This window comes from Anomaloglossus baeobatrachus, chromosome 10 (genome assembly GCF_048569485.1).
Source record: "Anomaloglossus baeobatrachus isolate aAnoBae1 chromosome 10, aAnoBae1.hap1, whole genome shotgun sequence".
NCBI classification, from domain to species: domain Eukaryota; kingdom Metazoa; phylum Chordata; class Amphibia; order Anura; family Aromobatidae; genus Anomaloglossus; species Anomaloglossus baeobatrachus.
The window spans coordinates 38,229,458-38,249,093 of NC_134362.1; the positions used below are offsets into that span (position 1 = coordinate 38,229,458).

The following is a 19,636-nucleotide window of genomic DNA, read 5'->3' on the forward strand; positions in this document are numbered from 1 at the left end:
ACCATCCTATCATCTAGTATGCACGGAACCACATATTGACCAACCACATGAAGAATTCTTTTAAAAAAGAGGTTACAGCTCCAAGATAATAAAAGGTAAAATACTTTATTCTATTCCAATGGACAAAAAACCATAGAGGCAAACATGTGGGATAGGGAAAACCGGCGTCACGTTTCAAACTCTAACTGTGTTCTTTATCAAAGCCTTGAAAGACTTTCAGAAAGAATGCAGTTAGTGTTCAAAACGCGTTGCTGGTTTGGAGTGGAATAAAGAATTTTGCCTTTTATCATTTTGGAGATGGAACTTCTTTTTTGAAAGAATGTATGTGTCACGCACGGAATAGGAGAAGTCTGTATGTACTGCGTAACTCACGCGTTCAGACCAACGAGCTCCAAAAAAAACAAAACAAGCAAAGGGGGACACCTTAACAATGGTGAGCCCTGCTGCTAGGGAGCATCTCCTAAACTCGCCTTACGCTGTTACCTGAGCTTTCTAGCATCCCCATACGGGGTGTTTCAAACTGTTGCCGAGCCAGATACCTAATCCCTCACTAGTCCTACAACCACCCTGGCTAATGAGATGGCCGGTGGGAGACACTAGTCCCACCGTTGCACTTATAAACAGAGAAGGGAAGGAAAGACAGACAAGGGGGATCAACAGAAGGATACAAACATCAAAATCCATGACTGCAGGCAGACTCCAACAGATGAATGGACACAGGACAGTACCCTAGAAGCTCCTTCCACCAGGATGGCCAAAGTAGAATGAGTTCTATCAATAGTAAAGGTAGCTGGGACAAAGCACTACTTAAAGGAGAGGGGAGTGGTAAATAAGCAGCTGCACATCAAAGTAAAAATTAGGCATTGACACACAAATTATGCCTTGATTTTGTGTAAATACAGCACGATTTTTCTACTATTTAATACTAATCGTAGCACCTGCTTGTCCGTGATCAAAAACATTTGTCTCCTTTTTTTTGTGAAATCAAAGTCTGCTAAAAAGCACATACATGTGAACATCCTCAAACTATAATAGGTACAAAAAACATGGATAGAACATGAATGTGAAAAAGATGTCTGGATAAGGCCTTGAGGAGTTGTCTGTGGAGAGATAATCTGTTATATTTTTGTCTGCCCACATGTGGACATCTGAAACTGAAAGATCTGACCTTCACTAGAATTTCTTACCATAGTTTCTACTTCCAGAAATTAATTTTTCCAAAACTGATTGAAATTTCTTCATTAAAACAATTCCAGGATTTTGTGTATTTGTTGATCTGCAAATTAGATTTTTTATCATAACAAAAGGTTCTCTTGTCGTCTTACCTTCACATACCAATGGTCTTCTATTCTTTATTTTGTATCCATTTTGACATTCACATTTGTAGTAGCCCGGAAAATTAACACAACTGCGAGAGTCGCCACACATTCCAGAGCGTGAACACTCGTCAACATCTGACAGACAATTTCAATGAGAAAAAAAGGACCAAAAGGTTAGTAGTACATATTTACAAGGGTTTTCCATTTTTCAACTTTCTGTACAAAATCGTTGTATCTGTATTAATAATAAAATAAATTAGCTGTTACCACCCCAGGTTCAGCTTTGTGTCGCCACAGCTGCTCTGTACATTATCAACTCATGTCAACTGTGCTGCAGCCTGTCACTGAGCTCAGAGCCTTTTGATCTGCCCATTGATTGCATGTAAAGCCCGCTTTACACGCTGCAATGTATCTTACAATGTGTCGGCGGGGTCATGTCATAAGTGACGCACATCCGGCATCGTAAGGTACATTGCAGTGTGTAACAGCTACGTGCAATTGCGATTGAACGGTAAAACGTTCATCGCACGCATGTCGTTCATTCCTCATGAGTTGAACATCAGATTGTTCATCGTACCCGGGGTAGCGCACATCGTAGTGTGTGACACCCCGGGAACGATGAACAGATCTTACCTGCGTCCTGCGGCTTCCGGCCGGTAATGCGGAAGAAAGGAGGTGGGCGTGATGTTTACGTCCCGCTCAGCTCCGCCCCTCCGCTTCTATTGGCCGGCTGCCGCGTGACGTCGATGTGACGCCGAACGTCCCTCCCACTCCAGGAAGTGGACGTTCGCCGCACACAGCGAGGTCGTATGGACGGGTAAGTGCGTGTGACGGAGGTTAATCGTTTGTGCGGCACATTCAACAAAACTGAACGTGCCGCACATACGATGGGGGCGGTTACGATCGCATACGATATCGTACGCGCGATCGTAACATGTAAAGCAGGCTTTACAGTGCAGTTGTACTATCACTCAATGAAGGATTCCTGGCCTCAGGCTAGAAAACTGGGTTGGCTGCAGAGTGGAGTTAATCTGAAGAGGTGGATATCACCCTACAAAGCCTAGTCACATATCATCTTTTTGGACAAAGGAGTGTGTCTAGATATGCCGTTTTCATTTGAGTGACATGTTTTCCTAAAACCAGGATTAACGCACCACTCCACTACTTTTTTTTTTTTAATATCACTTAAATTTAGAGTTTCTGTCCATTAGCTTTGAATTCCGGCCATTCAGAAGCTGCGGTCACAACATGGCGGAACGGGACTGGAGCAGCCCTGGGAAGAGCAGAAGACGACAGCCGGTAAATAATGTACTATGGGCAAGAAACAGACATTAGTGATACCGCTCCAGGGTCGGGGGTGAGGTGAAATAAAAAAAAAAAAAAAAGAGGGGGGACTAGCTGAAAACAGCAATTTGGACCAGCTATAGCTTTTTTTTTTTCATTTTATTCTACTTATTTCTTTTTTTCTTTCAATATATTTTTTTCACGTATCGTTACCCCATTTTTTTTATGGCTGATGTCCCCTGTAACTGGGGGTAACATTATCTCCAGTTAATACCACAGATGCCAAGAATAATAAACAAATCAATTTTGGAACAAATCAAGCCAGACATGTAACTCAAAGCAAGGATTACGAAGCTACAACTTGCCTACTTTGGACACATACAAAGAAAGCAATCACTGGAGAAAGACATCATGTTCGAAAGTATAGAAGGAACAAGGAAAATAGGAAGACCAGCAATCCGATAGCTTGATACTATCAAGAAAACGGTGGCAAAGACCCTGGTTTACCTATGTAGGCGGAATAGACCCTGGTTTACCTATGTAGGCTTGCACAAGATTTATCTTCCTACAGGGCGTTCATCCATCAAGTCGCTATGGCTCGAGATCGAGCGGAGGCAGTTAAATGATAAATACAGCCTCCTACCTGCACTATAATGCCCCAGTTACCATATGATCACTAATATGGTTAAGGGAGTAATGTTTCCAAAACTGGAAACTTATTCAAGACTGTAAATACAGTAATCCGTAAGACAGAGATAATTATAAAACATTTCTGCCTTCTCTATGAGGTCTGGCCAATTCTGTAGCTGCATAATCTCTGTGCAGCTGCTGACTTTGCAACAATTTTCTAAAATGTATTTGTATACCCATATGGGGACCAGTTGGATATTTTAAGATGATTAAAGGTCTGCAAGTAGTTAATAAGACTTTGTTTACACCTGTGTAATGCGGGCTTCACACGGTACGATCTATCGTGCAATTGCACGAGTGATCGTACCCGCCACCCGTCGTTTGTGCGTCACATGCAATTAGTTGCCCGTGGCGCAGAAAGACAAACCCCCGTCACACGTACTTACCTGCTGAGCGACCTCGCTGTGGGCGGTGAACATCCTCTTCCTGAAGGGGGAGGGACGTTCGGCATCACAGCGACGTCACACAGCGGCCGGCCAATAGAAGCGGAGGGGCGGAGATGAGCGGGACGTAAACATCCCGCCCACCTCCTTCCTTCCGCATTGCCGGCGGGAGCCGCGGGACGCAGGTAAGCTGTGTTCATCGTTCCCGGGGTGTCACATGGAGCGATGTGTGCTGCCCCGGGTACGATGAACAACCGGCGCCATTAAAAATAAGCAATTTTTTAGAAAGAAGCGACGAGTACATGACTCACGATTTGTGAGCGATTCTGCGTCGCTCGGAGGTGTCACACGAAACGATGTCGCAAGCGAAGCTGGATGTGCGTCATGAAAACTGTGACCCCGACGATGCATCGCGCAATAGCTCGTCTCGTGTGACGCCCGCATTAGAAGCTTTGTCTTCCAGCAAAATGACAGAAACCCAGTGGACACAATTAATTAATTTGTTTTACATGTGAATGATCTCTTCATTACACAAATTCCTTTTTTTACTTCTAAAATTAAAGAAAAACCCCCCCACAAAATTCTAAAACAGCTGTGAAAATATTTGTTTTATTTTGGAATTGTTACTTACAGCAAGTTGAGCTGCAGTATGTACATCGCCCTGGCCAAAAACTAGTACTCTAGCAGTACTTTATCATCTAGCAATCGCCCTCCTCCATTCCATGGAGGTGTGTGTGTGATTTGCTCCTCCTGCACCTGTGACGCTTCCACTTTAGTGGGGGTTTAGCTGTATCCTGCTAAAGTGGAAGCGTCACAGGTGCAGGAGGAGCAAATCACACACACACCTCCATGGAATGGAGGAGTGCGATTGCTAGATGATAAAGTACTGCTAGAGTACTAGTTTTTGGCCAGGGCGATGTACATACTGCAGCCCATCTTGCTGTAAGTAATACTTAATTTTTGGAGGATATTTTCCTCTTTTTGTTGCTATGTTTATATTTTGGAATTCTGAGTAATAATATTATTTAATAGAATAGTATTTATATTTTTTATATCAGCAAGTGGTTATATATTATTTTTATAATTTTCAATTTTCATTTTGCATTTTTTATTTTCCAGTTTTAAAAAAAAAAAAATTCTCATCCAAAATAGGTCTGCCATTCCAAAGATTGAAAACAGAGAAAAATATTAAGTGTTTTCTTACCCACACAAGATCTTTGTCCGTGTGATACATTTAGTCTGTATCCATGATGACAATGACAGTTAAATGAGCCGGCTGTATTCAGACACAAGCCATTTCCGAGACCACAAGGTTCACTTTTACATTCATCAACATCTAAGATGTAAAAGCATAGTAGATAGAATCTGATTAATGACATAAAAACAACAGTCAAAAAGAACTCACAAACATGACAAAATTCCATGGCCAGCCATCAGGTTTGCATATATATATATATATATATATATATCCAAGTGAAGAAAGAAGGGAATTTTGTTTACTTACCGTAAATTCCTTTTCTTCTAGCTCCTATTGGGAGACCCAGACAATTGGTTTGCCGTTTTCTGGCGAGAGATTGTTTGGCGAACGATTGGATGAGATTATTAAGGAATCCAAGGGATTGGATTCCTTAATAATCTCATCCAATCGTTCGCCAAACAATCTCTCGCCAGAAAACGGCAAACCAATTGTCTGGGCCTCCCAATGGAGCGACAAAGAAAGAAGGGTCGCACTCCAAGGCTTTGAATGGGAGGAAACTTTAATCCATATTCAAGTCAGAGATACAGGTGGTGGGGGAGGGTGAGGACGTGCAACGCCAGACGACGGCAGGCCGTTTCGCAAACAAATTGCTACTACGGGTCCGGACCGGTAGTAGCAATTTGTTTGCGAAACGGCCTGCCGTCGTCTGGCGTTGCACGTCCTCACCCTCCCCCACCACCTGTATCTCTGACTTGAATATGGATTAAAGTTTCCTCCCATTCAAAGCCTTGGAGTGCGACCCTTCTTTTCTTCACTTGGATCTCGCATGGTCTTCATCTTTGGGACCCGCACCCAGATTTTCGGTCTCCCTTTAAGGATTGTGGCGCTTTCTCATACGTGGCGCAACTGTGCCCGATACCCCTTACCTTCTTTTTTATATGTATATATATATATATATATATATATATATATATGCAAAAGCATATATTCTAAAGGCCGCTTTACACGCAACAACATCGCTAACAAGATATCGCTGGGGTCACGGAATTTGTGACGCACATCCGGCCTCGTTAGCGATGTCGTTGTGTGTGACACGTACGAGCGACCGCCAACGATCCCAAATACTCACCAAATTGTTGATTGTTGACACATCGTTCATTTTCAAAATACCGTTGCTCGTTCTGGACGCAGGTTGTTCGTCGTTCCTGAGGCAGCACACATCACTACGTGTGACACCCTAGGAACGACGAACAACAGCGTTCCTGCGTCCTCCGGCAACGAGGTGGGAGGGACGTTCATGCGGCTGCTCTCCGCCCCTCCGCTTCTATTGGTGGCCCGCTGTGTGACGTCGCTGTGAAAAGAGGTTGTTCGTCGGCCACAGCGACGTCGTTAGGAAGGTAAGTTCGTGTGACGCGCACTACCGATATTGTTCGCCATGGGCAGCGATTTGCCCGTGATGCACAAACGACGGGGGCGGGTGTGATCGCTAGCAATGTCGCAGCATGTAAAGCGGCCTTAACGCTAGAACTGTCTCCGAATGTCTTGCCAAGTATTGATGCTTAGATGCTTAGGTACGAACCTTCTATGGTGCTGTATTAGGCAATGCTTTTCTGTCCCAGAAAAATCTAAAGTTTACCTGTCAGCTCCCTCCAGCCTGACAAGCCACCACTATAATATTAAATGTGCTTCTTTTTACATTAGAGAAAAGTCCTTGCTGTCCCACAAAAATGCTTCTGTCTTGTACAAGTCAACTTTTAATGAGCTTTTTGTCCTATGCAAATTAGCCAGAACTACTCCGCCGGGGCATTGCTTCCCCAGACTATTGCTGTTTCAGATCCTGTAATCATGTTATGGGGGCGTGATTGATGTCCTCCATGCAATTAACACTAGAAGTCCCAGAGAGGGGTCATGTAACATTTCTATCATTAGAACCCTATGTAGCTCGAAATTCCTGGGACTTCTAGTGTTAAAGGGTACCTATCAGCATGTTTTTCTATGTAATCTGAAGGCAGCATGCTGTAAGGGTTAATACATAGAATTCAGGGATGCCTGTTTTGTCAAGGTCCGATCTATTGATTATTTGCTATGTTTGTATAACAAGCAGAACTTATCACTAGTCAGGCTAAAATGTCACTCCCTGCTAGTCTGGCACCCCCCCTTCATTGATCTCACTATCAATGTACAATCTCTGTTGAGAGCCTAGTGTGGGTGGGACAGCTCTCTCAGCCCTGTTACGTGGCTAAATTTAAAAATTGTGATTGTGTCAGAACAGCTGCACCCAGTAATCTAAGTGACACATCGCTGGATTCAGGATCTCTTTCCCTAAATCATGCTACTTTCAGATGAGGTAGCAAAAACCTGCTGACAGGGTCCCTTTACCTGCTGGAAATGTGCCTTGTATCTTGCCTGCATATGCATCTGAAATAATGGCAGGTGTAGTTTCTATTCTCCCAGGCTGCTGAGTGAGCAGTCAAGGAGAAGCTCTCTGGGTTTTCAGTGTGCACTTGTCCGTTCCCAGGAATGCGCAATGAGCCAATGAAGCTGAAGAGAATACATCTGGCTTCATTGCACATACATAACCAGGAAGGATGCAGGATGGATTTCAGCTTATTCTAAGATGTGGTGTTTTGTGTGTAAGATATTAAAGGGGTTGTCTACCATGGCGGCCATTTTGTTTTTTACTTAACTGCATGTACTTTGAGCTAAAAATCATTTTTGCAATTTGGTATCATTAACAAAAAAAAATGCATTGTTTTGCTTTTCCAGAATCTTTGATGGGGTCTGTGGTCATAAATCAGCTGCGAGGCGTTAATAAAAAAAAAAAAAAGACATATCAGAGTTATAAATGATTCAATTGGACCGTCAGTAGTTAATACTGTAGCCTTGGCCCTGCTTCGGGCCTTGCAACATAGGGTCCCACCAAGGGTAACATCTGCAAAGACTTTGTGTGTTCTCCCTGTCTGTTTGTGGTTTTCTCTTGGTTCTCCTGTTCCCTCCAACACTCCACAAACCTACTGATAGGGTTATTGAGATTGTGAACCCCAATGCGGACAATGATGATGATGTCTATAAAGTGATGTGGTGCTATGTAAGTGAGTAAAATAAATAGAAGACAAATGTTGCAAAATGTTCAATTAAGCCTAGTTAGAAAACAAATTGTCCCCAAAGGTTGACAACCCTTTTAATCGTGCCCCCTGGGTGTGATTACAGGGGCCTGAGGCCGGACTAGACTGGGGGAAGCAACACCCCTCCGGATTAGTCCGGGCAGATTTGTATAAAATAAACGTTTCGTAAAAAGTTGATTTTTACAAAATAGTTCTGTAATACAAGAATTTAACATTCTAGATGTTGTTTGGCAGAATGGAGGGACTTTGTAAGGCAGGGGTAACTAAGGGAATAATAAGCTAAAGCCAAAGAATCAGATGTTTTGCTTACCTACACAAACCCTCTTCTCCGGATCTGGGTAGTATCCTGGATTACAAATGCAGTAGAATCCTGTAGGGGTTGAGATGCATTCTCCGTGTCCACATAGATTTCTAATCATTTTACACTCATCGGTTTCTAGGTAGAAAATAATCATGTTATTGATGAAAGGTAGCACATACGTCAAGGGGTTTTCCGTTACTTTTTCTTTGGACCTCCCCATAAGTATTTAATTGGTGGGTGTCTGATCCATGGGAACCATGCCGATCAGCACAATAAAGAATTGTGAATGGAACTGAGCAGCAGTAAAAACTCACTAACATTCATGTTTGTGGCTGTGACTATGTAATCTGTGATGCAAGTCACTTAAAGGGCTAGTCGTGAGACAGAATCCTCAAACGTTCTGGGGTCAGGTACCAGAAGATCCCGTCAAGATTAAGGGATAGGCAGAGGCGTAGTGAGGTCACAGTCCAGAGTCAGAATACCTGGAGGATAGCAGATAGGAACAGAGGAACAAGGCAAGAGGGTGGTCAAAGTCAATGGTCAAGGAGCAAAAGATCAATTCCCAGAGTGCTGATTCAAGAGGTCAACTAGCTCTTACGAGCAGGGTTGTCATATGAACCTGTGAATTGTAAAGTGCTGTGGAATATGTTGGTGCTATAGAAAGAGGTTATTATTATTTATTACAGAGAAGTCTCCATTGCGCTCCTGCGCACTTTGATCTACCCGACTGAGGGCAGAGCAAAGTACTGTAGTGTGCATGTGTGGGCGGTCTTTGATCTTTCCTTGTGGTTGCTCATTACAGTATTTTTGTCTACCTTCAACAGGGCAGATCAAAGTGTGCAGGAGTGCAATGGAGGCCTCTCTGTAAATGATGCAGGATGTGCCATGTACATGGGGCTGGACAGGAGGACGGCGGTCACACAAGATGGAGCAGGCGCCGCACCGAGAGCAGTGATACTCATCAGACCAAGACCGCCCCCTCTTCAGTGTGGGCCTGGGCTCTTATATGCAGCATCTGTATATTACATGAGAAGGATAGTGAGGTAGCATAACGTCAAGATTAAAGGGATAGGCAGAGGAGTAGTCAGGTCATGGTCCAGAGTCAGAAAACCTGGAGAATAGCGGATCGGCGCAGAGAGACAATTCAAAAGGGTGGTCAAATAAAGTCAATAGTCAGGCAGCAAAAGATCAATTTCCAGAGCACAGATACAAGAAGTCAACTAGCACCACTCAACAAAAGACTAAAGGGCCATTTACACGCTGCGACATCGCTAACGATATATCGTCGGGGTCACGGTGTTTGTGACGCACATCCGGCGTCGTTAGCGACATCGCAGCGTGTGACAGGCAGAAGCGACCTTAAACGATCGCAAAAGAGACAAAAAATCATTGGTATATGAGAGGTCGTTCATTTACCAAAAATCGTTGTCTGGTAAGTAGCGATGTTGTTCCTCGTTTCTGCGGCAGCACACACTGCTATGTGTGACACCGCAGGAGCGACGAACATCTCCTTACCTGCGTCCACCGGCAATGAGGAAGGAAGGAGGTGGGCGGCATGTTCCGGCCGCTCATCTCCGCCCCTCCTCTGCTATTGGGCGGCCGCTTAGTGACGCCGCACGAACCGCCCCCTTAGAAAGGAGGCGGATCGCCGGCCACAGCGACGTCGCAGGGCAGGTAAGTCTGTGTGACGGGTGTTACCGATGTTGTGCGATTTGCCCGTGTCGCACAACCGACGGGGGCGGGTGCACTCGCTAGCGATATCGGTACCGATATCGCAGCGTGTAAAGTACCCTTAAGACTGTCAGTGTTCTGAGACTGACTTAAACTGATGTGATGCATTCTGGAGTTTCCTGATCATCGGGAGTCCTATGACTCGACCACCACGATCCAACATTGAGAGGCCATTAATATTTAAGTACCAGAGAACCAATTAAATGTCCGCAGTCACTTAGTGACTTACCTGTCAATTGTGTGGGAGCAATCTCGACAGCGCTTCGTGTGTCATACTCGGCAGGTATTTTTCGTACAGCCACAGTTGTGGGCTCCAAAACGATTGCTAAAATTAAGTATATAATTAGTAGTATATAGTTTATTAAGTAGTTTTACAATGGCAGTGACCTTAAACTGCTCTGTTGCCTGACTCCATAAATTTTTACCAGTAGAAATTTGGCAGCAAAGACGAAAACTGATGTGGTCAGCGAAAGCTATTTTATCACGTGTTTGCAATGTGAGTAGCCTGAAATGTAAATATATGCAATAAAATAAATACAAAATGTCTAAATTAAGTTATTAGCTCCAATACATTTATTTACTGATAAAGGAAAAGCAAAAGAGCAGAGATGGTCAGACCGGTATCCTCTTTGTGCACTCGATGGCTGTGCAGTATTTGGAAATTTAATGTGGGCAATCTATGATGTGTTATGTTGTAGTCAATGTTGATATTTGGGCTTTATTCTATGCTTTGTTTGATCTTTAACTATGTTGTATAGCACTGTTATTTCGTAGACACATGAGGCCACACTGCTCATGTGCTTTGTTGGTGTTTACTTTTGCATCAGAAATACGGTACCCATTGATTGAGTCTGACATCTTGAGAAATTCAACCTTTTTTACTCTAGGTAAGATTTGCTGAAACGCAAAGTTTGCTGTTTGAGAATTTGGCCATGTCTGTTAGGGTTCATAGTTAGTGCATATCATCTTAAAGGGAATCTTTCACCTTTTTGAGTTTTTTTTAGTTATTAACATGGGCATAAAGGTGAAATTAGACATCCCTGTATGCCTCCTTGATGACGGGTTATTTGGCAAAAATCCTCTTTTATATCTTCCATATTCTGGGCTATGGGGCGTTTACTACCCGGAAGATAAGACTGTTCCGCCCTTCTGTGTGCACAGGCGCTGGGGAGTCACTGCTGCTTCACAGTGCAGATTGATGTGTGTAAGGAAAGGGGTTAACCTGCGCTGCCATGTGATACAAGAAGATGATCCATTGACGATAAAAATGTGATTTATTGTTCTGCGCGTTTAGGAGTATTAAAACACTTTCTTCAGGAACCAAAATTACAGATGCACCCTATGTGAGCCTATTTGTCTTTTCCAACAACTATATTCACAGTGCAAGGCAGGGGCAGATGTTATGATTCAGGGACCGAGGAGGATCAAAAAATGCAGAAACCCAAAAAGTAACCAGAGTGGCTAGAACCTTAACGGATTGCAGACCTAATCCTGACACACAACTAGAAGTAGCCGTGGGACGAGCCTACGATGACCTAGTCATCTCTACACAGTCGGAGAACTAAATATTCTTACAGATCGAAATATAAGAAAAGCTAATCTGCCTCGGAGCAATCCCCAAAGATATAGATAGCACCCCACATGGAAAGACTACGGTGATATAGGAAAACACAATACAAAGCTAGAAAACAGATTCAGGAAAGATGAGGCCCAAACTATCTTTATAGGAAAGAGCACTGTCTGTAGCCATAAAAACCCTAAAAAATCTCAGCACGCCTGACATGGAAAAACCCTCAGACCACACGGCCTCTGCCCCACTATATCAGTACTCTGATGTTACTGGGATTCAAAAACACTAATATAGATGAGGGACTGAATTTAATACCAAGCATGACAAAGCACAAAACGTTGCAGAATCATGGAGCTAAATATACAGACACTCCCAGCAGGGAATGATCCAATTCCACCAGGCACTCCACACAGGCAAAATAGGAATCAAACAATAGTATCAAAACAAGAAAAACAACAAGAAAGTGGAAACAATAAGCAGAGGTACAAAGACCAACTCATCTTGGGAGGAGTCCTGGTAGAGAGCAGGGCTGGTTTCAGAATGTCCTTAACACACAGAAAATCAATTGAGCACCGGCAAGTAACAGGAGAAAACTACTCAGTTATATAGGCCCAATCTGAAAGGCCTGATTGCCAGTTCTCCACAGGTGTGTGGCTCTCATTCCACAAGTCAATTGCACCGCCAGCACTGACCACAAGAGGGAGCCCCAAACTGGAAAATACATTCACAACAGGCGGACATATCAATGGTGCAGCCTGTGCAGTCGAACAGGGACCTAAGAGGTTGGGGGACCCAATTCCACCTCCAAAGCAGGTGGAATTGTGCTTTATTTTCAAGTTTTCAGGTATGGCTAATTTCACCTTTATGCCACCTGTATGCCAATATTACTAACTAAAAAAATGCAAAAGGGTGACAGATTCCCTATAAATATCGTTTACTTGTAAAATGAATAAACAGCAATTCTCATAGCATCCTAAATGATTTATGGTATCTTGTAGTGTGCCAGGACATATTTAGTAAAATATGAACCCAACACAAATATTGTAAGTCGGGAACATTTCAAGAAAAGCAGAAATAGATTTAAAATGAAGGAAGGAAAAAGTGTATTCAGCTTCTGCACATTTGTTGCAAAAACGTCTGTCTTATCCTATTTATCGTAATCATATTTTTTTTTTGTAAGCCATCAAGGAAACCTCCTTCAAATTGATGGAATTTATTTTTTGTCACAGTCGTAGAAATTTCTGGAATATATCTGCCCTAGGTTTCCATTATAAAAAAAAAATCTAAAAGAGAAATGATACTTCTCTTTTTAGTATTCATTCCTGTTTTTAGCTAAAAAAAAAAAAAAAAAGTGTAAGAAACTACCACCAAGATTTCATGTGTTTTCATTGGTCTTTTCCTGAAGTCTCGCATCAATCAATCAATCAATCAATCAATCGCTTCCTATAACCAGCCACAAGCTTCTTACTCCTCTCAACTGGAATTTTGGACTCTTCTTTATAAACTGCTTCCGGTCTCTCATATTTGAAGGTGCCTTCTCTTAACAGCAATTTTAAAGGGAACCTGTCACCAGAATTTTCGCTATTAAACTAAAAGAATCCCGTTCTGCAGCTCATGGGCTGCATTCTATAAAGGTTCATCTTGCTACTGGCTCCCCTTTCAGACCTAAATAACAACTTTATAAAATATTACCTTTTGCTATGGTAATGAGGTTTGTTGGCCCCGGGGGTGGGCTGTGTTTTGTCAGTTATCCACTCTCCTGCCGCTGTTCGCCGTCCCCCAGTGTTCATTTACATAGATGAAGCCGCCACCCTCATGTTCTGCAGTGCTCCTGAAGTCTCTCACATGTGCAGTGGCACTATCGCGGACTGAGCACCGTTTTCAAATCACGAGCACCGGTGATGTTATTGCACAGGCGCGAGATTATGGGCGGCGCTGTGAATGTCATCACCAGCGTCATCCAAATACCCGCCCATAATCTCGCGCCTGTGACAGGTTCCCTTTAAGATCTCATCACAGCTGTTCAATGGGATTTAGATCCGGACTCATTCCTGCACACATTAAAACTCTCTAGCTCTTTGTTCCCCTTCCATTTTGGTGCTTCTTGAAGTATTTTTGAGGTCATTGTCTTGCTGGAAATCCCAGCTTTCTGACACTGGTCACTACATTGCCACCCAAAATCCTTTCGTATTGTTCAGATTTCATGATGTCTTGCACACAGTCAAGCCCCCCAGTGCCAGAGGCATCAAAACAACCCCAAAATATCTTTGAACCTCCACCATATGTGACTGTAGGGCCTATGTTCTTTTCTACGTAAGCCTCATTTCGTTTTCAGTAGACCGTAGAATGAAGTGCTTCACCAAAATGCTCTATCTTGCTCTCAGCTGTCCACAAGACACTTTCCCAGAAGGATGTTGGCTTACTGATGTACATTTTTGCAAACAGCAGTCTACCTTTTTTATGTCTCTGTGTCAGCAGTGCTGTCCTCCTGGGTCTCCTCCATAACATTTAATTCAAATGTTGACAGCTTGCGTTGACACTGATGCACCCTGAGCGTACAAGACAGTTTCTTTGGAATTTGATTGTGGCTTTATCCACCATCAGAACTATCCTGTGTTGCAACCTTTCATCAATTTTCCTTTGCCGTTCACATCCTGGAAGATTAGCTACAGTGCCATGAGTTATAATTTTACTGATTAATGTTGTGCACCATGGACAAAGGAACATCAAGATCTCTGCAGATGGACTTGTAACATTCATATTGTTATTATTTTTAAACAATTATGGTTGTAAATTCCTCCATCACTTCTCTTTCCTCTTTACATTCTTCATACTTAGTGTGGCTCGCAATCCAAAGATTGAGTCAACTTCTGCCCATTTTATCTGGTTTTAGGTGTGATTTTCATATTGCCCACACCTGTTACTTTCCACAGGTGAGTTTGAATGAGCATCACAGGCTTAAAACAAAGTTGTTTACCCACAATTTTTCATGAAAAATTCAAAAAATGTTGTCCTGCCTATTGGTGAATTATGTCCAATTAGCCTTTTTCTGTTATTTTTGTGTTTTTCCAATACACAAAAAGGAAATAAACATGTGCATTACAAAACATGTGTAATTGCAATAATTTTCTATGGGAAATAATTCATTTTCTGGAACAATTTCAATGGTGGTAAAACTTTTGGCAATGGCTCCATGTGTGTTCTTTTTTGGTATGTTTTTAGCATTTTTTTGGCCATGTTTTAGGAATAAAGGTTGCATACACACCCTTAGGGTGGTTTGACACACAGCATTTTTTAACAAGATGACCCTGCAGTTTTTCAATTCAAAACCAGAAGTGGTCCAGCGGTTTTCCTTTCAACTGACTTCTTATGGAGTGAAAATCTGTAACGAAATTGTGCCAGTTTTCTAAAACCTGTAGCTCATGGAAAACTGGCACTCATTGAAGAGACATAACTCAGTGCAGAGACTTATTTTTAAGGCAAAAAAATGCAAAGTATGGATGGTATGAGCCTAAAAAATGTGGTATTTAGAGAAATATGAAACACATGCATTTTTCTTTTGTTGTTGGATTCATGCATTTACTGTTTTTGCTTTATTTTTTTGAAACGCAGCTTGCTGTAGGTATCTATTTTTTTCCATATTTGCAAAAAAATCCAAACAAACAATAAAAAATGTATGTATGCCAAAAAAGCTCCCAAAAAAGCAGAAAAATTGAAAAGACTAAAAAAAATGACCACTATAGAGAGACAAGTCAATCTAAATTACGTAACTTGCCCTGGAGTTTGCTCAGAAGTGTATTCAGAGGAAATGGGAAAAATAATGAAAGCCCTTTTTGTCATGATTCCTATGTGTAGAACATTCTGTATTGTTCTGCCATGCTCTCCTGCGGAGCTGGTATATGTTGCCTATGGTGCAGAGCATTTTGCAGGATGAATGCTCTGCTGATGGTTTCACAAGCACTGGGTTTCACGCTGGTCCTGGGAAGGTGCTCACGCAGATGCTTCTCGTTCCCAGTGATTGCTCTGTTTCTTTAGGGAGCGTGTTAGCTCAGGGCACTGTCAGTTGTACTTCCTGGTTTTCAGTTGTGCTGTTGGCTCCCGTGGTGCTCAGTATTCAGATCTTGGCCTCTCGATTACGGACTGTTGTTGACCCGTCTCTACCTTTCCCCTCCTGTATCTGTTGTGACTTCCCAGCTTCTGACCTTGGACTTCCTCCTGACCACGACCCCGCCTACTCCCTGTATTTCTGGAACCCTGATCTTTGGCTTGTACTTTGACCTCATCTCTGTCTAGCCCCCATGTACTGTCATGCCCTCTTGGTTTATGATCTCGGTCTGTCTGACTACCTTTCCATTTACTGCATACAAGTAATGTCCAGCGCAACCTACTGACAGTCATCACACCTTTCTTGCAGTTCTTGTTGAATTCACTCTTTAGCTCAAAAAAACAGAATAAAAAACTTCAGTAGCATAAAAAAAAACTATAGATGAGCCACCGAATTGTTTTTGTCCAATGTGCATGAAGACCGTATACATGCAGTTTTCAAATATAAAGTATGAATTAATGTTTTACAATTTTTTTCACATTTTGGAACGTCTGAGTCCTAGTTTTACTACTGCAAAAAAATTAATGAGACAGTTTGACCATGAACTAAATCGTTCACTTAGACAAAGCAACTCCTAAGTTCCTGTTATGGCTTACATAACATAAATACTGTGTGGAGACTTCATAAGAAGGGGAGCAACAAAAAGTTATAAAAAAAAACCCCAGTATGACATGCAGATAAAACTATAAATATTGTACATATACTGGTTAATGACCATATACAACTGTTGAAAAAAAAATAACATTTATTAAAGGGAACCTGTCACCAGATTTGGCGACTGTAAGCTGCGGCAACCACCAGTGGGCTTTTATATACTGCATTCTAGCATGCTGTACATAAGAGCCCAGGCCGCTGTGTAGAACATAAAAAACACTTTATAATACTCACCGAAAGGGCCGTGCGGTGCACACTGGTCGGATGAGTGTCTCCATCCTCCAGTACCAGCGCCTTCTCTTTTGGTCATCTTTGTCCTCCTTTTTCTGAAGCCTGGGTGCATGACGTGTCCTACATCATGCACACTAGCCAGCATTGAGGTTCTGCGCAGGCGCACTACAATACTTTAATCTGCCCTTCATAGGACTTTAATTCTGGCTAGTGTGGATGACGTAGGACATGTCATGCACCCAGGCTTCAGAAGGGGGGACAAAGATGGCTGAAAGAGGAGGCGTCGGTACGTGAGAACGGAGACACCCATCCGACCAGTCTGCACCGCACCACCCTTTAGGTGAGTATTATAAAGTGATTTTTATGTTCTACACAGCGGCCTGGGCTCATATATACAGCATGTTAGAATGCTGTATATAAGAGCCCACTGGTGGTGGCCGCAGCTTATAGTTGCCAAATCTGGTGACAGGTTTCCTTTAAACAAGGTTTTGAGCCTAAAGCCACATTCACACTGTCAGTATTTTACATCAGTATTTGTAAGCTGAAACAAGGATTGGTGTCCGTATTTCAATGATACTTTTCCTCTGATTGTTCCTGCTTTCGGTTTACAAATACTGAACGTGTGACTGTGGCTTAATTGTCATTCTTGTCAATGGAATTGCACAAACGCAAAAAAAAAAATTGCTCAGCTGCATTGATGAATATGGTTGATTGCGGTATTTTTTATATTTGAAACTTTGAACAAATAGAAATATTCTTCATATAGTTTTATTACCAGGTTTTTGTGGAATCAGGGATGGCAAAGACATAGTTTCTTCTATGTTTGTGATGTACACTGGAAGCTGGAATTTGAACATATAAATAAAAAATAACTCAATATGTATAATATGAATGATATATTTAGCTCATGCTAAAGCATACACTAGTATAGATGAGCAGAATGATTTTTGGGTTGGTGGTACTTGGTGTCTAGACAGGAGTCTAGCTAATCTCTTGGCTTCCGGTGTCCCCAGCACATTTGATTTGTCAGGCCTGGTGTAACAACATCTGTGTGAAGTGATGCACAAATGACGTCACACTAGCCCTGGCTTATAAAAAGCCGCACTGGGAACACTGGAAGGTACCGGTAAGTGATTTGTAGGCCTCCCAACTTGGATGCTGGATTGGAGTCCTGTGATTCGATACTCTAATCTCTACACATTTGCTTTCAGCTCTGGATATACAGTATTTTATTTTATGCATTATATAGGAAGGTATTTACACTTAAAGAGGTTGTCCACTACTTAAACAGTGATGACCTAACTTTAAAATAGGTCATCAGTATTTGATCTACTAGGTCCAACATCCGCCACCTCCATGATCAACCATTGCCAGTGTTGGCGGCAGCAGCAGATATTCGGAAATGCTCAATTCCGGAGCTGCTCCGTCTTCTGATAGTGGCCGTGGCCAGGTACTGCACACCATCCTCTTATGCAAAACAATAGGAGTCGGATGTGCAGTACCCTGCTTTGGCCACCATCAGAAGACTGGGTAGCTTCAGAACTGAGCATTTCCGATTGCCTGCTCCCATACCGAGAACAGCTGATCAGCGGAGGTGCCGGGTGTCGGACCTTGGCCGATCCACCATTGATGACCTATCCTAAGGATAAGTCATCAATGTTTTAAGTAGTGGACAAGCTCTTGTATACTTAAACACAGACATGGGGACGATAGGCACTATGCCTACTCATAAACATAAAGAAGAACACCTCTGACCTAGACTAAAATCAAAATGATTTGCAGAACTCAAGTACAGTAACCTTGCTGGTAGGACAAAAGCACTGCAAAATTCCTCCTCGGCAACCCCGACTTTTCTTCTGATTAGTAGGTCCTGTTTGACATCATCATTACAGAGTGACGCACAAACGATGTCACACCAGACCACTGATGTGCCCACTGGACCATGGTCCTGCAAATCATTTGGTCAACTCTAGATCCATTCATTTACTCCAATGGACTGCGATATTACGGAGTCAGCAAGGTTTTTTTTCTCCAAACATGAGTCAACGAACAACTAAGTTATACAGGTTTTTTGCCTTTCTTTGGATCAATCCAAATTCAAAAATGGAGGATTTTTTGTCTTTTTTCAGCCTTATCAGTTTGGCTAGTAAATATCATGGAAACCCAAGTTCCCACAAAGACACAAACCTCATTGATAAATTCGCTTGTGGTCCTATTTTAATGTTCATAATCACTGTCACTGAAAAGCAAATACTCACCATAGATTCAGTTACTTCACCTATAACATAAAAGACATATACATTTATTCAGGGACAGAAAAGTGTTGAGGATACAAAACTTTGATACTTAAAATTAATCTTGATTGTAAAATATTGCAGGAAGCACAAGGTCTCATTTACACATCCATTATTTATTGCGTATGGGAAAAACTGATCTGTTTTGATTAGGTATTTTATTTAGAATTTAATTTATTTCTTCTTGGTCCCTGTATCCATTTTTCTTATCAATTTGGCATTTGTTTTCTTGGTTAACAAAAAAATGTTTTTCGAAGCTTCTACTTATTAGGTTGTTTTCACATTTTGTTTTTCCCTTAAAAACGGTCAGTAATTTTTTAATATGCTGGACCCATTTTTGGCCAACTTTTGTTTCAACTTTTACTATCATTGTTACATTGTTTTTCTCACATGAAGATTTCTTAGCTTTTCCTACTCATTAATCACTTAAGTAGGAGCAGAACGCAGATTCCATCTATCAGGGCGAATTACTAAAATCTTGAAAACTAAAGCTGGGGTCACACTAAACGACAGCGACAACGACGTCGCTGTTACGTCACCATTTTCTGTGACGTAGCAGCGACCTTGTAAGTCGCTGTTATGATCGCTGCTTAGCTGTCAAACAGCAGCCGAAGCAGCGATCATAGCGACAGTGCTGCAACATGTGCAGAGAGCAGGGAGCCGCGCTCACTGAGCGCTGGCTCCCTGCTCTCCTAGCTACAGTACACATCGGGTTAATTACACGGTGTCCTGCAGCTTCATGTGCAGAGAG

At 42.3% G+C, this 19,636-nt stretch overlaps 1 protein-coding gene across 1 annotated transcript in view; it reads right to left on the reverse strand.

Moving 5' to 3' along the window:
- The window catches only part of LTBP3 (latent transforming growth factor beta binding protein 3), a 108,521-nt gene that overhangs the window by 27,334 nt on the left and 61,551 nt on the right, over positions 1 to 19,636 (reverse strand). Inside the window, exons 9-14 of the mRNA XM_075326182.1 lie at positions 18,850 to 18,869; positions 17,367 to 17,433; positions 10,261 to 10,356; positions 8,310 to 8,435; positions 4,881 to 5,012; positions 1,326 to 1,454 (exon numbers count right to left, since the gene is read on the reverse strand). Of these exons, the coding sequence (XP_075182297.1) occupies positions 1,326 to 1,454; positions 4,881 to 5,012; positions 8,310 to 8,435; positions 10,261 to 10,356; positions 17,367 to 17,433; positions 18,850 to 18,869 (570 nt within the window). The remainder of the gene's footprint in view (positions 1 to 1,325; positions 1,455 to 4,880; positions 5,013 to 8,309; positions 8,436 to 10,260; positions 10,357 to 17,366; positions 17,434 to 18,849; positions 18,870 to 19,636) is intronic.